General features: G+C 37.0%; 1 protein-coding gene across 2 annotated transcripts in view; it reads left to right on the top strand.

The window, feature by feature from the left end:
- Positions 1-5,664, top strand: part of Prkd1 (protein kinase D1) — a 290,741-nt gene extending 285,077 nt beyond the window's left edge. For both annotated transcript variants that reach the window (XM_031357081.1, XM_031357082.1), the window contains 2 exons: positions 3,715-3,800; positions 4,669-5,664. In XM_031357081.1, the coding sequence (XP_031212941.1) occupies positions 3,715-3,800; positions 4,669-4,887 (305 nt within the window). In that variant the 3' untranslated portion in view covers positions 4,888-5,664. The remainder of the gene's footprint in view (positions 1-3,714; positions 3,801-4,668) is intronic.
- Positions 5,665-19,817: the final 14,153 nt, after the last annotated feature.

Here is a 19,817-nt window from a genome sequence, read left to right as displayed (position 1 = left end):
TTCATATGCATGTTGCACCTGCCCAAGAACTCTCTGGATTCATGAATGAAACACATACACACACACACACACACACACACACACACATGAACGCATGCACCAGCTAATTTTGATATGCCTTGACTAGCTCAATGGCTGAGTACTTCTAAAACTCCCTGCTGCTAGCACACACTTTCCTCCCATATTCCTGGCTTAATGCCTTCTAAAGTCCATGATTATAAAACAATTATAAAATTGTTAAATCTTGACCTTATCAGTTAATAATATTATAGTTACAGTATACTATGGCTTCTGTTTGCCATATTGTATAGTAGCACAGCCCAGGAAAGCTGGGTCCCCTGAGTTGCAGCCTCAACACCATTGCCTCTAAACTACCTGACTTTGAACAAGTTATGGGCTTTGGGTAATTGTAGCTTCCCCTTTTCCTTTGTTCCATTAGAATTAGAAGTTGAAACTACATTTCATAGGGCTATTGTTAAACTAAAACAGACATGGATGCAAGAGTTTTTTTTTTTTTTTAAAGCCTTTGACTCCTAAATCATATGAAGAAATGTCCATGTGTAGATCGAACTAGCCAATAAAAAATAAAAAATTTAGAAGGTTGTCAGAAAAGTCTAGTGACTATTAGCAGAAGGCTGTGCTGAAAGACTGGGATCTACTAAACCACCGAACCACTGTTTAATGTGAGGCTGAGAGAGACTGAGAAGCTGCTGTGTCCAACAATGTAGTTCTTTATCTTAACATCTAAAGTATAAATAGGAGCAGTCTAGGTAATCTAGAAGAGAAAACCCTTTACTATAACTAAGAAGGATGTTAAAGTTTTGCCACTCTGTAGTCTGAGCAACATGGGCCAGTGCCTATGTGATTGCAGCTGAATTGCCAGCTTCTCAAACTAGTTCTGCACAGGAGTTACCTAGATAATATTTAGTGAATGTACTAATGAATGAGTAATTGATACATGTATATGATAAATGTTTTAAATTTGTTTTTAAATTTCTGTATATATGTGTGTGTACCTGAGTATGTGGCTTGCATCTGTGCACAGGTGCTCTTAAAAGCCAATTGAGGGGGTAGGATGTCTTGGAAGTGGAGTTACAAACAGTTGGGAGCAATATGGATGCTTGCTGCAAAATGCAAGTCTCCTAAAAGAACAGAATGTGCTCTTAAAAATGGAGCGATCTCTCTGGTCCCCCAAGTTATAAACTCTTATTACCCAGTATTGTATTAGGTTAGATATGGGCTGTAAAGAGAAAAGGGGTGTGGGATGTCAAAGGGGAAGAAGAGAACTTTAGAATCTCCTTTAGATTTGCTTTATGAGCCTATGGCCCGAGTTCAATCCTCAGAAACTGTGTCAACAATCTTGGTGTGATATTCCACATGCTTACATATGCACATGCACACTCACAATAGATTTACTGGAAGCCATTTTGGATCACGCAGTTGAGGCGACATTGTATGACACTTGATTAGTGGAATTGTTTTGAGAGTTTGCTAGGCAGTGAAAAACAAAGGATGCTCCCGGTATCAGAAATGAAAACTTATTTTTCTACAAAACAAAAAGGCTATAATGTTGACTGGAGATTTTTTACATTTCTGGGTTTTGTTGTTGTTATTGTTGTTGTTTTGTTTTATATTCTATTTCTTAAGAGTCACAAAGGCACATTGATCCACACATGTCTTCCACCACTTCTCTCCTTCTGCCTAAAGTGCTTTCTCATAGAAGTACCTCATTGCTTCACTGTGCTTATTCAGGTCACAAGAGGACTGGCAGGCAGTCCTGGGATCATAAGCTTCATTCAGAACAATTTTTCCATCTTTCCATTTTCCATTTCTCTGTAGACACTTGTAGTCCCTCCTCTGCCAGGACTTCTCTATCCATTAGGTAGTGTGCCTCACCGCTGGGGCCCATTTGGGCACAAACCAGACCTTTTGTTGAGTTACTGTACTCCTACCTTCCTAATTACAGAATTCAAAGCAGAACGGGTGAATTAATAACGTGTATTTATGCCCTGCCGTGCTTGGAGAAGTGTAATGCTGCTGCATGCTTGCCATAGCACATGAGCTCTCCCTTCACCCCTTGGCCTCCATTTTTGAACTGTGACTTCTCAGCAGCCAGAATGGAAGGTGCACTTTACTCTCCAGCAAGTAAATCATATGAATGGATGTTTTAAAGCTCATGCCCAACACACTGTGCACAGAGAGAACTATACTTTCAAAAGCTCAGAGGAAATGCATGCTTAGACTCTGAAATTGTACTAAGTACCCTACTTTCTCAGGTACCCTCACCAAGGCAGGGTTGATAGGCAGAGGGGACCTTTAAAGGTGTGTTGTTGCATTTAATTTCCCTAATCAAAAAGTTTGTGTTGATTATGTAGCCCTTCAGTATGGGAAAATATGTAAATATTAGAACCGAAGGAAAACTCCAAGATGCCAAAAGATTATGGAACTTAATTTCCTTTGCTTAATAGTAGAAGGTTTGAACCTGTTTGGACTGAACGTTTCAAGTTTGTTACTGTGGCCAGTTCTTTCAGTCTAGATTTTCAAGACCGTGCAAGTTGATGTGGATCAGACACTGGAGACCTTCAGAACTTCCCTATTAAAATTTAGTGGTTGAGGAAACCTGGGGAGTTACTTCTCTGTTTTTTACATATTAAGGCTTTCAGTAGAAAAATCTGTCAGACTCCAGGCCTCGGGCAGGCTAGAGTTGAGAGAGGTCACATATTCTACTGTAAGAGCTTGTGTTCTTTGTATACTTCACTTTGGAGGGGGCCAAAAAAGGAGAAAAGTTATGAAAATGAGTTCAAAATGGAGATTTTAATTTAAGAATAAAATGTAGTGTGTAAGCTGAAAAGACAACTCTGCAACAGTTAAATGTTAAGAACATCATCACATGGTATCCGTTGGATGCTTTGTACAGGAGATAGAGAGAATAATGATCTTTTCTTTGTGAAGTCTGTGCACATGAGCCCCAAGTAGGCAGAGCAGGAGATTGACTGGACAGTGATTCCAACTCCTCAGAGGGCAGTACTTGGCTCGTACTAGGAAATCAATGATTGCCAGTATAAATCTAATTCATTGCCATTTTTAAAAGCAAAAGGAAAATTTCAAATTCCTATGGAACTGTTTGTTTTGAGGTCAGAATCTTGAAAAGTGATTCATGTTTTACTATATTTATTTCTAGGATATATGATGTCCACATATCTACATCTTCAACCAACTATTTCACTTCCTATTTTATTTTATTTTATCTTATTTTTGTTTCAAAACAGGAACTCACATTATAGTTCAAACACTCCTTGAGCTTGTAACAGTCCTTCAGCCTTGGCCTCTTGACCTACCACATCCAACTAATTGAAATCTGAAATTCCTTTCACATGTATTCAAATACTGACTGTATTTTATAACAAAATTAGCAATGCTCTTTCTTCAATACTAGTCCTATATTTAAGACACGATAAAAATACATATATTAAAATTTAAAAAACATATTACAGAGTACACAAGTTAAAATTCACATTGTGCAATAAATTCAAATACTCGCCCTTCCCTCCCGAGTTCCAACTTGATTTTGAATTCTCAAGTAATTACTTTCAGGTTTTACTATTACCACTATATTGCTCTTATATCTCTATAATAGCAGATATTATTAAGACTATGTAAATTACATATTCATTACATAATTAGTAACTATTTTTAATAATGATTCATTTTCAGCCACTGATCTTATCAATAACTTGCTACAAGTGAAAATGAGAAAACGCTACAGTGTGGATAAAACCTTGAGTCACCCTTGGCTACAGGTAAAAGTCATCTGTGGTTTATTTTTTGTGGGTGTTTTCAATTATAAGATTTTTATATTAGCTGTAAAAATCTTTTGTCATGTTTATACAAGTGTAATTACCCTAACATTATTTTATCCAAAATGCATGTGATTTCTTGGGATTTAATAACAGTGTAGTATTTCTAAATGTCCCTCTTTCTATCAGGAAGATTTGATGAAGGTACACATGTACACAGAACATATGCACAGAGCTCCCCCTGCCATACACACACACATACACACACACATATACACACACACACACACACACACACACACACAGACATATACACACACCAAGGGTCATAGTAGAACTCAAAAGACCAGATTTGGAAAGCGTCTGTATGCTTAATCCTGATAGTTGTCTCAATAGATGCCCATCTGCCCATTTACTGGTCTCATTTAGAAGCTATATTTCAAGTCTCAGTATATTATGTATGGATATAAATACATGGCCAATGTAAAGTCTATGAGTGTGTACTGCATTCTCTCTTAAATATTTGCTGTTTTCACATTGAGTGTTAAAGTTTAGAAAATGATATTCTGAAATAATGAAGGATAACTTATAGCCATTAAACTGCAAATCAATGTCAACATTCCTAATTGCTTGACTGCAAGCATTAATTATCCACACTAGGAGCCATGGCATCCTCCAAGCAGCATGCATGGTCTAAGGCTAAGCAAATAAGATGACCTTGGTGCTGATGCTGCCTGTGAATGCATGGCGATTCAGCATTGAGAGAACAGAAAGGACAGGTCACTGCACAGAGTAGAACAACTACCAACAGAGGAAAAGCACGTCAAGTTGCAATGATCTCTAGGATGATATTTTGGCATTTCTTCTTCAGGACTATCAGACCTGGTTAGATTTACGAGAGCTGGAATGCAGAATTGGAGAGCGTTATATTACCCATGAAAGTGATGACTCCAGGTGGGAACAGTATGCAGGCGAGCAGGGGCTGCAGTACCCTGCACACCTGATCAGTCTGAGTGCTAGCCACAGCGACAGTCCTGAGGCTGAAGAGAGAGAGATGAAAGCCCTCAGTGAGCGTGTCAGCATCCTCTGATTCCATCCCCTCTAATCTGTCAAAACACTGTGGAACTAATAAATACATACGGTCAGGTTTAACATTTGCCTTGCAGAACTGCCATTATTTTCTGTCAGATGAGAACAAAGCTGTTAAACTGTTAGCACTGTTGATGCATCTGAGTTGCCAAGACAAATCAACAGAAGCATTTGTATTTTGTGTGACCAACTGTGTTGTATTAACAAAAGTTCCCCGGAAACACTAAACTTGTTATTGTGAATGATTTATGTTATATTTAATACATTAAACCTGTCTCCACTGTGCCTTTGCAAATCAGTGTTTTTCCTACCAGAGCCCCATTTTGGTGAGAGCCAGCACCTATCCATGATACCATTGTGTTTGGTGTGCCCCCACTGATGGTGGTGTTGTAAGCAAACTCTTGAGGAGTAGATAATCTGCCGGTGTTCTGTGAACAACTCAAAATGCACAGTTGGTTTGGGGTGGGGGGAATGAAAGATGAGGAGAGGGCATATAAGTCCTAAGATTGACTTGCATGAAAACAGTTCGACTGTCTGGTTTCAAATCCTCCACCTGTCTGTTTTGCCTCAGTGTATTTAAACTCTAGTAAGTGCACCTCAATATATGGAGCTATTGCTCTGAGCCTAAATGCCTTAGAATGTAAACTGCTATACATACCAGATGCGTTTCTTCCTTTCTTACAATACCAACTGTACCACAGAAAACCAGCGACCCAGAAAATGTTGGCCTTTTGTGTATTTTTCAATGATAAGAAATAAATCTCCTTTTCAAAATCGGTGTCAGTCTAATCAAATTATTTTTACATATAGTCTATGGTCTTCTTTTTAGGACAATAAAGTTCAAAGGAATTTTTTTAAGGACAGGAAAAACGTCATGTCTGTGTACATCAAAGTGCAGAGAAGCATTTCTTTTTTAAAGTTTTATATCCTTATTTACTTTTATTGTATGAATGTTTTGCCTCGCATGTATGTCTGTTCATCATGTGTATGCCTGAGCCCTATGGAGGAGGTCAGAAAAGGGCATCCGATCCCTTGGAACAGGAATTACAGGCCGTGTACATGCTGGCATTGAACCCCTGTCCTCTACAAGAGCACTCAGTTCTATTAACTGCTGGGCCATCTCTCTAGCCTGTACAGACACATTGATACCTTGCATGTCACCTCACTTCATTGGAAAGGAAGCTTTCAAGAGAAAAATTAATAAAGCAAAACAGGAACACGGAGACAAAAGTGGGCATATACAAGTTGCAGACTCAATGTAGTTCCCTGACTGATGTTAAGCCAGAGGTTTATTTTTATGTGATATTAAAAAAAAATGGTTTTGAAATAAATCTTAAAAACTGAAGAAAACAACAACCTATAATCACATCCACTCAAACAACATTACACAGTCAGAGAAGAAAAAGTTATCACTGTGCTGACCAGCCTCATAGGGGCACAGAGTTAGGCAATGTGGGTTTTATTTTCCAGAGAGATAACAGTGGCATACTATATGACGGGGTGTGTGTGTGTGTGTGTTTGTGTGTGTGTAGATATATATAATGCTTCGCAGAATAAGTATTGAGAGGCATTGAAGAAATCAGAGTGTTAAGACTGAATTACTTCAATTTAGTAGAACGAATCAAGAATATTTGATCTGTTCAGTGTTTAATCTCTATATTTTTACTGGATTTTAAACAAATAGTCTGAAATATTCAGTTTCTAAATCTACTACTTTAGGAGTGATATGAGGTAAAATATGATCGGATATAGGTTATATGTGTATGTTATATCTGTGTGCATGTGAGCATCTAAGTGTATACTCATGTCCAAGTGACTGCATACAGAAGCATATAGATGTCACTTTGGGTTGACAGAATAGAACATGCTAACTAATAGGAGAATGAGTCTTGTAGGAATATGAACAGCACCCTTTCTGTGACAAAAGTATAGTGGCAAATTCAAGAGAGAATAAAAGAGTATAAGTATATAAATTACTTATCAGTTTGTGCATAATATACACTAGAGAATTATGATTTAAATGACAATGATTCATGTTAAATGTATATCTGCCTTTTAGAAGCTTTAATATAAAATCCTACCAGTGACTTCTTTGTTCTGGGAGTTAAGGTGGCTATGATGTAAGAAGCTATGACTATATAACCTGGATACCACAAAAGATCCTTCAGTCTGTGATTACTAATTGGGAAGAGGAACCTAGTGTAAATTGTAGAAGTATAGAAAAGTGCATTACTCCTGCAACAAATATTTATTCAAGCTTTCTACTGTGCGCTGCCTTGCTACATGTATGATTTTGGGTTGTATCTTAGTCAGGGTTTCTATTCCTGCACAAACATCATGACCAAGAATCAAGTTGTGGAGGAAAGGGTTTATTTAGCTTACTCTCACTTTACTGTTGATCACCAGAGGAAGTCAGGACTGGAACTCAAGCAGGTCAGGAAGCAGGAGCTGACGCAGAGACCATGGAGAGATATTTCTTACTGGCTTGCTTCTCCTGGCTTGCTCAGCCTGCTCTCTTATAGAACCCAAGACTGCCAGCCCAGGGATGGCACCACCCACAAGGGGCCCTACCCCCTTGATCACTAATTGAGAAAGTGCCCCACAGCTGGATCTCATGGAAGCACTTCCCCAACTGAAGCTCCCTTCTCTGTGATAACTCCAGCCTGTGTCAAGTTGATACACAAAACCAGCCAGTACAGGTTGTGAATATGATATTCCTTTTAAGACAGTATTCCTTCCTGTTAGATGGAAACAAATAAATTGCTGATGCCTTTAGAAAATCATAGATACAGATATGAGGTGTGCTACAGTCTCCTTGATTGTTTGCTAGCCATCCCCCTGCATCAGTACAGAGCCATTTCCCCAGTCTATATTTAAGCATGACTTGAATAAGCAGACTCTACTATTTACAGATCTGCCAGGTTGCACATAGAAGGCATGGCAGGGGCTATGGAGGTTAAAAGGACACTTTACAGGCATGAAAGTGTAACACTGAGAACTGAAGAAGTAATGTAGTACATTGAGAGGCGGGGAGCATGATCTAGATTCAGAGGTTCTTCAATACTGTTTTTAAAGGTTTGAAATTTGTACTGTTTGAGTCTCAGAAAACCATTCACATTTCAAATAAGAACACCATCAACAAGTTCACCCTGTCTGCAGCATGGAGGCTGGATTAACACTAAGGCAAAATGCATGACCTTAAGGCCAAGTACCCTTCCAAGAGGTAGTGATGGCTGACCAAAGCAACAGGAACTAGGAAGATGGGAAAGATACATATAAAAGATGCTGGGAGGTGGAATCTGTGGCCCTTGTTAATGATTAAATGTGGAATAAAAGAGTTCAGAATGAACCTTGGGTTTTTGCTCAGATGACTATGAGAGCGTTAATTCGAGATTTACAAAGGGTGTGTTAAAATTTGAACATTTGGATGTCAAGTTCCTATAGCACTGCAGAGGTAGCTTAGTTAGTAGAATGAAGTCTTGGGTTTGATCCCCATTACATAATTCAGAACACAGTGGCACGCTCCTTTAATGGAAGCACTGGGAAGTGAAGCAGGAGTATCAGAAATTCAAATCATCCTTGCAACCATCTTCCTCTGTAAGTATCAGTGATGCGGTAAAGCTTCAGTTTCTATGAATCACTGCTGGTAATAAATATCACTTTCGGTAAAATAATTCATAGTTTAAAATACTGGTGTATTATGATACCCATAGGAGCAAGCCAGTGTATGCTTAATACAAGAAGCCAACAGACATTTTGTTTTTTATCATTTTGTCAAACACAGGGAAAGATGTGCTGTGTATTCTTTATACTTGTCACAAGTCAATTGTTCTTAAGCTCCACCATCACTCGCCCACTTGAAAGGCCATAATTGCTGGTCTCTGCATGTTGTGATCTGCCAAAGAACCTACCACTGTTCTTGCTTGGTCCTGAGCAGGAAGAGAGTACTGGGAGAAATATTTTGGTTGGTGTTGCTTTACTTATGTCTACTTCTTGAAGGGAATACTCTGATGCAGGTATTTTGAGAACTACATGGTAAACTGTTTATGGGATATGTGTAATGAGCACATAAGTTTAAGAAAGCCATCACTCCCTCCAGATTCATTGTTCAGTCAGTACTGATTTGGCTTTCTAAGAATCAATCACATTTTGCATAATCTTTAATGATACTTGTCTTAGGACTTGAGTTTTCCTGAAGACACACTAAGGTCCTTACTGCCTTTAGCTGCCAGGAGAACAACTTTTTCACTTTGCTGGAGACATTTTCTAGGCCGAAATGTCAAGATGCCAACTCATAACACTCTTTTTGTATCTTCAGTGTTTTGCTTTTTCTGTGCTTTTGATTAGCATGATACATGTTTTTGATAACAGTTTAGCATCTCTGCTGGTTTGTTTTTTATTTCTATTAGTTATTAATGGCTGGTTTACTGATTATAACTGACATCATCACTTGTCATCTATTTCAAATTAATAGTTACTTAATTCTGGTAAAATGGGCAAACTTTGCCTCCTTGTAGATGTTTCTTCTGTCTTCCTTTATGATATCATCTTACATAGCATACCTTTAGACATGGGTATAACAATGCTGTTTTGTGGTTTTATATGGGTTGAATTTAGACAGTGTATACATTGCCCCTGGCTGTTTTCACTGTGAGGCCATTCATGAAGCCAGGGGATAGGATAGCATAAAACCATCAGTGTCTTCTGGAACAGAATGCGGCTTTGTATGTGCTTATTGCCTCCAGCCACTAGGATGTCATGAGGACATTCTTCCAGTCTGATCATTGCTCGAGTAAGTACTACAGCCACAGAAGGACTATAGTGTTAATTCTCCATGATTGTTTGCTAGCCATCCCCCTGCATCAGTACAGAGCCATTTCCCCAGTCTATATTTAACTAATGTAACACTGTGCCAAAGAGCAAAAGGTTTCAGAGAATGGGAACAAAAATGGGGCTCCATGTCCCTATCATTATAGAGAAACATACTAGATTTCCTTGGATAAATGCTTATGACTTTCTTGTATGACATTGGCCAGTTTCTAAAGTTTATTCCTTTTTCTTTTGATAAACTATTAAATTGTCAAGTTGTTAAGCCTTGAAACTCTTTGTGAAATGCCACCTAATTACAAATTTACATCTACTGCATTTCTTTTTTCAGGATCTGAATGTGTGAAGGATAAGGCTCTTTACACCTAAGTGTGTATAGTTTTCTGTAACCAGCTGTGTGCACATGTCTCAGAAATATTCTAAACCTTATAGCTAATCTCCCCTAATGGCAATATGATGCTTGGTAGAATCTCCCAAGTTGTTTTCTATATTAAGATATAACAAAAACTCAGCACCCAGGATTCTTCATGATCTCCTCAGCATTAGTAGCCCTTTTGTCACTCTGTCACTAAGGTTTAAGATGTTTAAGATGTTTCTCTTTCTCCATGGTAGAAACATTGAAGGTTTAGCAAAATAACTCATTTTAAAATTTTTTTCATAAATTTACTTTGTGACCTTTGCACTAATTCTTTTTGGTATCAATCAAGACATATTCTACCACCACAGAGTCTATTATACATGCTGATTATTATCCAATAGCGAATTTCATTTTGATTTACATTGAGCTCACTTTCTCAGTATCAACAAACCAAAAAAAAAACCTCAGACACTTCTTTTTCCTCTATTCGTATTCCTCTACCTAGTATCTGATTTCTGCCCTATATCCTTCCATCTGCTTGTGTATGTGTATGTGCATAAATGTGTGTGTATACATGTGTGTTAAGTGCATGAGCATTCACATGTATGTTTGTGTTCATGTATGGTGAATACATGTGTGTGTGCGTGTGCATATGTGTTTGAAGATATGATCCTTTATGCCTGTGCATGAGGAGGCCAGCAGTTGACATCAGGCATCTTTCTCTCACCCTTTGTCATATTTCTGAGGCAAGGTCTGTCAGTGTATCTGGAGCTCATGCCTTTGATTATACTCACCGGCCAGTAGCCTCCAGAATTGTGCCAATCTCTGGCACCAGTTCTGGGGCTACACATGCAGGCAAGACTTGCGAGTCTAGATACTCAAACAGAAGTCTGCATAGTTGTACGGCAGACAAGTTACCCACTCAAACATCTCTTCATCCCCTCAGGTGTCTTAATTTTCTATAACTTTTTTTATTACATTTCTTTCTTTAATTTCTAAGTTTACAAATCATAGAATAAAGTTCTCATGTTGGGATCACCAGTGGCTGTCTTCTCTTAAAACTTTCAATGCCTTCCAGTATAAAACTGGTGGATTTCTCTTAGTATGGAAGTGAAAGCCCCCAATGTGCTGGTACATAGCAGTTGAAAAGTCCCACATTCCTCTACATCTTTTCTTCTCCAATGCCATGCCTCTGTCTATTTTTATGGAGTACCCAGAAGAGGATTAACTTTGAGACTGACAGACACAGATTTCCCAGCACCAAGTTTCATTGAACGAACTTAGATAAGTTCTTATAAACAATATCGATCCCACATAGCATAGCACAATAAAGAACTAGACAAGTTGACTTTCTTAACTTCGTCCTGTTGTGGAGTCGCAGAGAGGATGTCTGGTCTACTGGAGCTGGAGTACAGGTACTTTTGAGCCACTAAACTTGAATGGTAGGAACCAAACTCTGATCCTCTTCAAGAGCAGCATACACGCTTTGAACTGCGTGAGCCATCTCTCAGCCACAGAATATGATGGTTTTATTCATCTCAACATTTGAAAAAGGCAAGATAACTGGATCACGTGAATTAGAAAATTCTCAGAAATATGCCATTGAGAAATACCAAAAAACAAAAACAAAAACAAAAAACAAAACAAAACAAAAAAAACAATGTACTCTTCTATGGTTCTCTTTTAAGTCCAGCATTATATCCAGGAGGTTAGTTGTCGGTAGTTTAAGTGACTAGAGAGCTGGGCAGTGGTGGCACATGCCTTTAATCCCAGCATTTGGGAGGCAGAGGCAGGTGGATTTCTGAGTTCGAGGCCAGCCTGGTCTACAGAGTGAGTTCCAGGACAGCCAGGGCTACACAGAGAAACCCTGTCTCGAAAAACAAACAAAAAAAGTGACTATGGAGAGCCAGCCCCTACTGATTAAATAATAATATGTTGGAGCACGACACACATACCATTCAAAAATAAAAGAACTATTGTATCTTATGTTTTTGAAAATATTCTTTTGGAGTTGTGGAGACTGGTTTGTTCTGAGAAAATGAATAGAGTTTCACTTAAGAAATATAGTCTAAATGATCTGAGTTTTAAAGAAATTCAAATGAATTTTCTTTTAATTTTGATCTCGCACTAGAAAATGCCTACCATTGGCGGCTGAGTCCAGAGTTACCACTGAGTGTCTCCCATGCAGGAAAGGCTCATGAAAACTCTCTGGATGCTTTCCAGTTTTGTCCCACTTTGTGCTGAATCAGAGGCATAGGAGGACACATTTGCATAATAATATAGAAAGAAGAATGAACTTGATGTGAACAGAGTAAAAGGTCCTGAGGAAGTCACATCAATGGATAGAGAGATAGATAGACAGAGAAATTCACAGTCTGGGTTATATTGAGCTTGATTATCTATGACTTCAAAGACCAGGAAAATGTTACACTCTGCCATAAAGTAAGCAGTGGCAGTTTTTGACAATGGCAATATTCTTATCACTTATTTTTTATTTGGTAAAGGAAAAAAATTAAATTTTTGATTGGGTTCAAAATTGAAATTCTACCTTTAAGTTAATGTTCACAGAGAGATAAAATGTCTTCTAAGAAGGCCATTGTCTATAGTTAGCTGCTGACACCTTCAATATCCTTTTTGAAAGAAGTGTATTCTTTTAGGATCAGCATGAATTTCTCCCTCCTAGCTGAGACTTATAACTAAGCCAAGAACATCTCAGAGGACATGAAGTCTTGAAGTGTGCTCTGCAGAAAAACTGCAAAGTAAGCTACATGGACTTCCTAAGATTGTAGCTTGTGTACATACAGAAACAATCATTAGAATAATTATCTTTCGACAGACTGGTATTTCAAATTCTAATTACAAATTTTTTAGCCTCATTAGCACATGGTTTCATTTTATAACTTGGCTACCACATTTTATTGTTACAATTCATTAAAAGTAAAGTGAAAAATGAAGACGATCATAAACTTCATAGCAAAAGCAAAAAATAACTGCCTGAGTAATAAGAATGCTTTATATTCACATAGCAGCTTCCCTTTAATGCACTCAAAACATTTCACAAACATTCTCTCATTAATCTTATGGAGATGGCTATACAAATAGTTTCTTAGATCTCTTGGCTAAGGAAATTGATACATTAAATAGCTTGTTTCTAAGTGTTTTGTCTTGAGTTATGAGCAAATGAAGTAAGCTATTCATACATATCCGTTACTAACTTTAAGCTAAGGTACAAAAATGTCTACTGTACATGTCTGTAAATTGTAAATTGTGTAGTTCAATGTAGCTACTCAACACCAGGTACAAAAGCCTTGGTCAGTCTAAAGCCCTTCCTAGTCCTCTTTGATTTCTTAAGATAATGCCTTTGAATAACATCTATGTTGCTGCTGACTGAATCAATACTTCACCATTATATCAATGAGCCACATTCTGTTGTGTGGATGTAGCTGTCTGCTTATTCATTAAATTACTACAATACACAGGATTCTCTCTTTTTTTTTTTTTTTTTTTTTTTTTTTTTTTTTTTTTTTTTTGGTTTTTCAAGACAGGGTTTCTCTGTGTAGCCCTCGCTGTTCTGGAACTCACCTTGTTCGAGGTTGACCTCGAACTCAGAAATCCACCTGCCTCTGTCTCCCAAGTGCTGGAACTAAAGGTGTGCACCACCACTGCCTAGTCCCATTTTGGATTATTAATAGAGTAGCTGTATTTGTGTAGATTTTTTTGTGAAAATAAGTTTTATTTCTCTCTGTTAAGTACACATAAGTAGAATTGTTTGGTTGTATAGAAATTTTGTAAGAATTTTTCTTTTAATTTTTTAACTTTTGATATTATAATACAATTACAAAATTTCTCACATCTCCTCTCTCCGAACTGCCCTCCATATCCCTCCTTGCTCTCTTTCAAATTCATAGCCTCTATTTATATGTTATCATATGTATATATGTACACACTGTACCACATTTTTAATTGGGTTATTTGTGTTGTTGTTGTCTAATTTCATGGGCTCTTTATATATTTTGGATATTAGCCTGTTGCCAAGTGTAGGGTTAGTGAAGATCTTTTCCAGATCTGTAGGCTGCCTTTATGTCCTATTGATGGTGTTCTTTGCCTTAAAGTTTCATGAGGTTGCATTTATCAATTGTATATAATAGTTTCCTAATAATAACTTATGTTGAGCATTTTTATAGATGGAAATTTGTAAGATTTCTTTCAAAGAGATATCTATTGCTTATTTTTAATCAAGTTATATTTTCTGTTCAGGTATTGAAGATTCAGGTATATTCCAGATATTAATCCCTATTTTGAATATTAATCTACTATCAAATATGGAATTTGAAAATATTTTTCTTTCAATGTGGAGGACCCTTCTTCAGCTTCTAGAACTAGCCCTGTGCTGTGCAGAAATCTTTTGGTTTGATGTAATGGTGTTGACCCATTTTAACTATTACTTTCTGTATTTTTGAAGTATTGTTAAGATATTCTTGTAGAGCTGGATGTGGTAACATATGCCTATAATCCCAGAAATTGGAAGACAGTGGCTAGAAGATTTGGATTTCAAGGCCCAATTTAGCTATACAAGGAGGTTGAGCCTAGCCTGAGCTTGTGATACTCCATCTCAATAAATAAACTCCCATTTCCATTAAAACAAAATCCTTCCTCATACCAGAATCATGAAGTACTGTCACTGTCCCAGTTTATTTTTTATTACTGTGATAAATACCATAGCCAAATGGAACTTAAGGAAGAAAGGATGTGTTTCAGATTCCAGCTCCATCTCATCGTCTATCACTGAGGGAAGTGAGCATAGGCCTGAAGACAGGAACTGAAGCAGAGACCACGAAGGTCTACTCTCCCCATGCTTATGCTGTTTTCATCTTCTACTCAGGACCACATGCCCAGGGGTAGTACCACCAACATTTGTCTAACCCTTCTCCATCAATATTTAATCTAGAAAATGCCCAACAGACATGTCTCTGTACAATCCAATGGAGGTAATCTCTAAATTAAAGTTCCCTCTTTACAGATAACACTACTTTGTGTCAAGTTGAACAAATCTATGCAACACACAGTCTTCTCTTAGTGGTTTCACAGGATTAAGTCTAACATTTACACCTTTAATCCATTTAGAGTTGTTTTGATTTTATAACATTGTCATACAATGTATTTTGATTGTGTTTTCCCCTTTCCAACTAACACCTGCTAGATCTTCCCTACCCACCCTCCCAACTTTATATGTGCTCTCGCTCCCTTTCTCTCTTTCTCTCTCTCTCTCTCTCTTCTCTCTCTCTCCCTCTCTCTCTCTCTCGCTCCCTCTCTCTTCTCTCTCTCTCTCCCTCTCTCTCTCTCGCTCCCTCTCTCTCTTTCTCTCTCGTTCCCTCTCTCCTCTCTCTCTCTCTTCTCTCTCTCTCTCCCTCTCTCTCTCTCGCTCCCTCTCTCTTCTCTCTCTCTCCCTCTCTCTCTCTCGCTCCCTCTCTCTCTCACTCCCTCTCTCTCTCTTCTTTCTCTCTCTCACTCCCTCTCTCTCTCTCTCGCTCCCTCTCTCTCTCGCTCCCTTTCTCTCTCTCTCACACACACACCCCTTCTCTCTTACCTCTCATGCCCTATGCCCCTCTGTTTCTCTGTTTTTCAAAAATAGATAAATAATAAATAAATGACCAAAAATGAAAATCAAAACAACCTAAAGACCAATATGTCAAAACTAAACAGGGAGTTCATTTTTTGCTGGCCTACTACTCTTGGGCATGGGGCCTGCCCTTGAGTGTAGTTAATATACCTATTGACACACACTGGGAAACCTGATTTTCCTATTGCTAGTGGGTATCAATTGCAAGTAGCTTCTTGATTCATGTCCACTTACTCATCTCATTGCTAAGACCCCATCTGGTTTGATTTTTGTAAATGCTTAAAGAAAGGGATCTACTTTTACTCTTTTGACTATGAACATCCAAATGTCCCATTACAATTTACTTAAAATACTGCCCTTTCATTATATTCTTATCAACTTTAACAAAATTCAGTTGAATGAAGGTGTATGTTTCCTTGTAGGCTGTCTATTGTGTCCATTATCCTATGTGTCTGGTTTTAAGATCACACTATTGTGTCCTACAGATTTGAAGGACATTATTTTTCTACACTAATTTAAATTTTTGTGCATGTGTAGAGGTCAGATGTCCTGTGATTCCAGTGCCTGGTGCCTTCACAAATTGAATCATTGGACTAGCCTGTTTCTTTTCTATGTTATTGTTGGTGTTTGTTTTACCTTTTTCAGAATTATTTTTAATCATTTTATTTATATGTTGACATTATAATTATATTATATCACGTTCACCTTTCTTCCTTCCTCCAAACTCTCCCATGTTCACTTTCTTACTCTTTCTTTTTTTATTAGATATTTTCTTTATTTACATGTAAATTTCTCCTTTCCCAGTTTCCCCTCCAAAAAAACAAAGAAACAAAAACAACAAAAACAAACCCCTGTTGCCTTCCCCCTCCCCATGCTTGCCACACTACCCTCTCCCACTTACTGGCCCTGGCATTCCCCTACACTGGGGTACAGAGTCTTCACGGGGCCAAGGGCCTTTCCTCCTATTGATGATCAACTTTGCAATCCTCTACTACACACATGCTGCCAGAACAATCAGTCCCACCATGTATAGTCCTTGGTTGGTGGTTGAGTCCCTGGGAGCTCTGAGGGTACTAGTTAGTTTATATTGTTGTTCCTCCTAAGGGACTGCAAACCCCTCAGCTCCATTGGTCCTTTCTCTAACTCCATCATTGGGGTCCCTGTACTCAGTTCAATGGATAGCTGAGAGCCTCTACATCTGTATTAGTCAGGTACTGTCAGAGCCTCTCAGGAGATAGCTATATTAGGCTGGCTTGTCCTTCCTTCAGTCTCTGCTCCATAGTTAGCCTCTGCAACTCCTTCCATGGGTATTTTGTTCCCCCTTTTAAGAAGGAATTAAATGACCACACTTTGGTCTTCCTTCTTCTTGAGTTTCTTGTGGTTTGTGGGTTGTTCTTCCTGTATTCTGAACTTCTGGTCTAATAACCATTTATCAGAGAGTGCATACCGTGTTTGTTCTTTTGTGATTGGGTTACCTCACTCAGGATGATATTCTCCAGGTCCATCCAATTCCCTAAGAATTTCATAAATTGTTTTTAATAGCTGAATAGTACTCCATTGTGTAAATATGCCACATTTTCTGTATCCATTCCTCTATTGAGGGACATTTGGGTTGTTTCCTCAGTGGCCAATAGTGTCCAGTTTGACGACAAGGTTTATTTCTATAGCCCTGGCTATACTAGAACTTGCTCTATAGGCCAGGCTGCCTTTTCAATTGAAAGAGATCCTCCTGCCTCTGCCTCCTGATTGCTGGGATTAAAGGTATGTGTCACCACTATCTAACCTGATTTTCTAGCATTTTATTAAGAATTTTTGCATCTATGTTCATCAATATTGTCCCGTAATTTGTTTCTTGCTATATGTCCTTTTCCATTTTGGTTATCAGAACAAAGTTTTTTTTTTTTTTATTTCTTCCTGTCAAAATATTTGGATTTATAAGAAAAGGTTGACCTTACATTTTCAAACATAGGTAGTTAGTTGTGTGTGAGTATTGTATTACAAGTACGCTTTATGTGTGTGTTATGTTTGCATATATGTTCCTGAGAAGTGGAAAAAGCATTGATTTTTGCTCTTGGTAGTTTCATACCTTTATTTTTTGAGACAGGGTCTCTCCTTCAGCCTTTGTCTCCTGATTCAGGTAACTTTGATAGCCAGTACAGTTCTGGTATGGGATCTGTCTCTGACTTCCTCAAAGCTGAGGTTACCCACAGGTGCTACCAACCCTGACTTTTACCAAGAATTCTGTGGATTCAAGCAACTTAGATCCTCATGTTTGGAGCAGGTAGATTACCAATTGAAGCATGACCTTAGCTCCCAGTTCTCCTTTACATGTGTCTTACATTGAAGCTTGAAGGCCCCAGCTCCTGTTTTCCTTGGATTGAGAGGCCTTTTGATGCTGTTCCAATCTTACTTTTCACTGTTTGTCCAATCAAGGTTCTATGTATTTATAATTCAGTCGTAGTATGATGTAAACTTTTTGAATTTGGGTCTATGCATTTGAATTGTATATCTCTTTTTCTTAGTATAGTGAGGAGCTTGCTCTTTCATCTATCTAAAAAAGTCAACTTCCTTATTTTGTGGGGTTTTTTTTTTGCATTTTTATATTCTGTTCCATTTACTCATGCCTTATTATTTATCATTATACATTATATATTATTTTTCCATCTTCAACTTTTACTATATTTTTAATTCCTTGAAATGTAATTTTAGAATATTTGTTGATAGTTTTCTATTTTTTTCCATGAAGACGTAGATTGCATCAAAGTCCCCTTTAGTACATTTTCTTGGGCCATAGGTTTTGTCATTCTGTGTTTCTGTCATTATTTGATTCCATACATTTTAAAATATTCCTGATAATTGAGTATTGAGGAGTAAGTTTTTCAGTTTTCATACATTAATGCAGTTTCCAATGTTTTATGTTATATTTGTTTTGTTGTTATTTTTCTGCTAGTTTTATTTAAGTCATAGTTACAAAATCTGCTCAATATGATTTTAACTTTTTAACTAGTTGAAGTTTATGTTGTGACTATGCCATCATACAGTTACTCTATAAAATATCCTGCGTGTAGATGAGGAGAACGTAGATTCTGAATTTGGAATGGTAGACTGTCTGCAGATATCTGTTAGGTTTACTTAACACAAAGTACAAATTTACTATATTTTCTTCCTGATATTATGATATCATTTTTATTATGTTAAATATAGCATAATCATACATAATTAAATATATTTTAACTTTTAATCTTTATTATACTTATTTATATTTTTATATTATATATTAAATGTATTATATATAATTATAAAATTATATTTGTAATTACATATAAAGTAAATCTGTATAATATATGATATAGGATATGTAGGATCTATATGATATATGAAAATATTGTATAGAAATATTTTAGATTTCTTTTTATTATATTTATATTTATATATTGTTATATACATTATTTATATTAATAAAAATAGTGTTAAATATAAATATATAAACTTATTAATTTATGTATATAACACATACACATAAATATATAAACTTACTAATTTATGTATATAATATATATTTTTTAATTTTTCTTTTGTTTTTTTGTTTCTTCGAGACAGGGTTGCTTTGTATAACCATGGCTGTCCTGGAACTCATTCTGTAGGCCAGGCTGGCCTCAAACTCAGAAATCTGCCTGCCTCTGCCTCCCAAGTACTAGAATTAAAGGCATGTGCCACCACTGCCCTGCTATAATTTATATATTAATTTATACATAGTTAGTGAATCAATAAATTTATTAAATATCATATTGTATTTGTGCAAAATATAATTTCATGTATTATGTTATATATAATGAAACATATATAAATAAAGATAAATATATTATATTAAAGTTAGGATGTTAAAGTCTCCTCTTATTACTTTACTAAAGTTCCTCTCTCTTAAACTTTACTAGTTTTTGCTTTATGTGTTTGGGTGTTGACCTTTGAGGTGCAAATACATTTAGAATTATTTTCTTTTTTTCTTTTCTTTTTTTAGATTTATTTATTTATTATATATAAGTACACTGTAGCTGGCTTCAGATAGACCAGAAGAGGGCATCAGAACTCATTACAGATGCTTGTGAGCCACCATGTGGTTGTTGGG

Source organism: Mastomys coucha, unplaced genomic scaffold (genome assembly GCF_008632895.1).
Source record: "Mastomys coucha isolate ucsf_1 unplaced genomic scaffold, UCSF_Mcou_1 pScaffold6, whole genome shotgun sequence".
Lineage (NCBI taxonomy): Eukaryota > Metazoa > Chordata > Mammalia > Rodentia > Muridae > Mastomys > Mastomys coucha.
The sequence above is the reverse complement of the archived record's forward strand: the minus strand, read 5'-3'. Positions and strand labels throughout refer to the sequence as shown.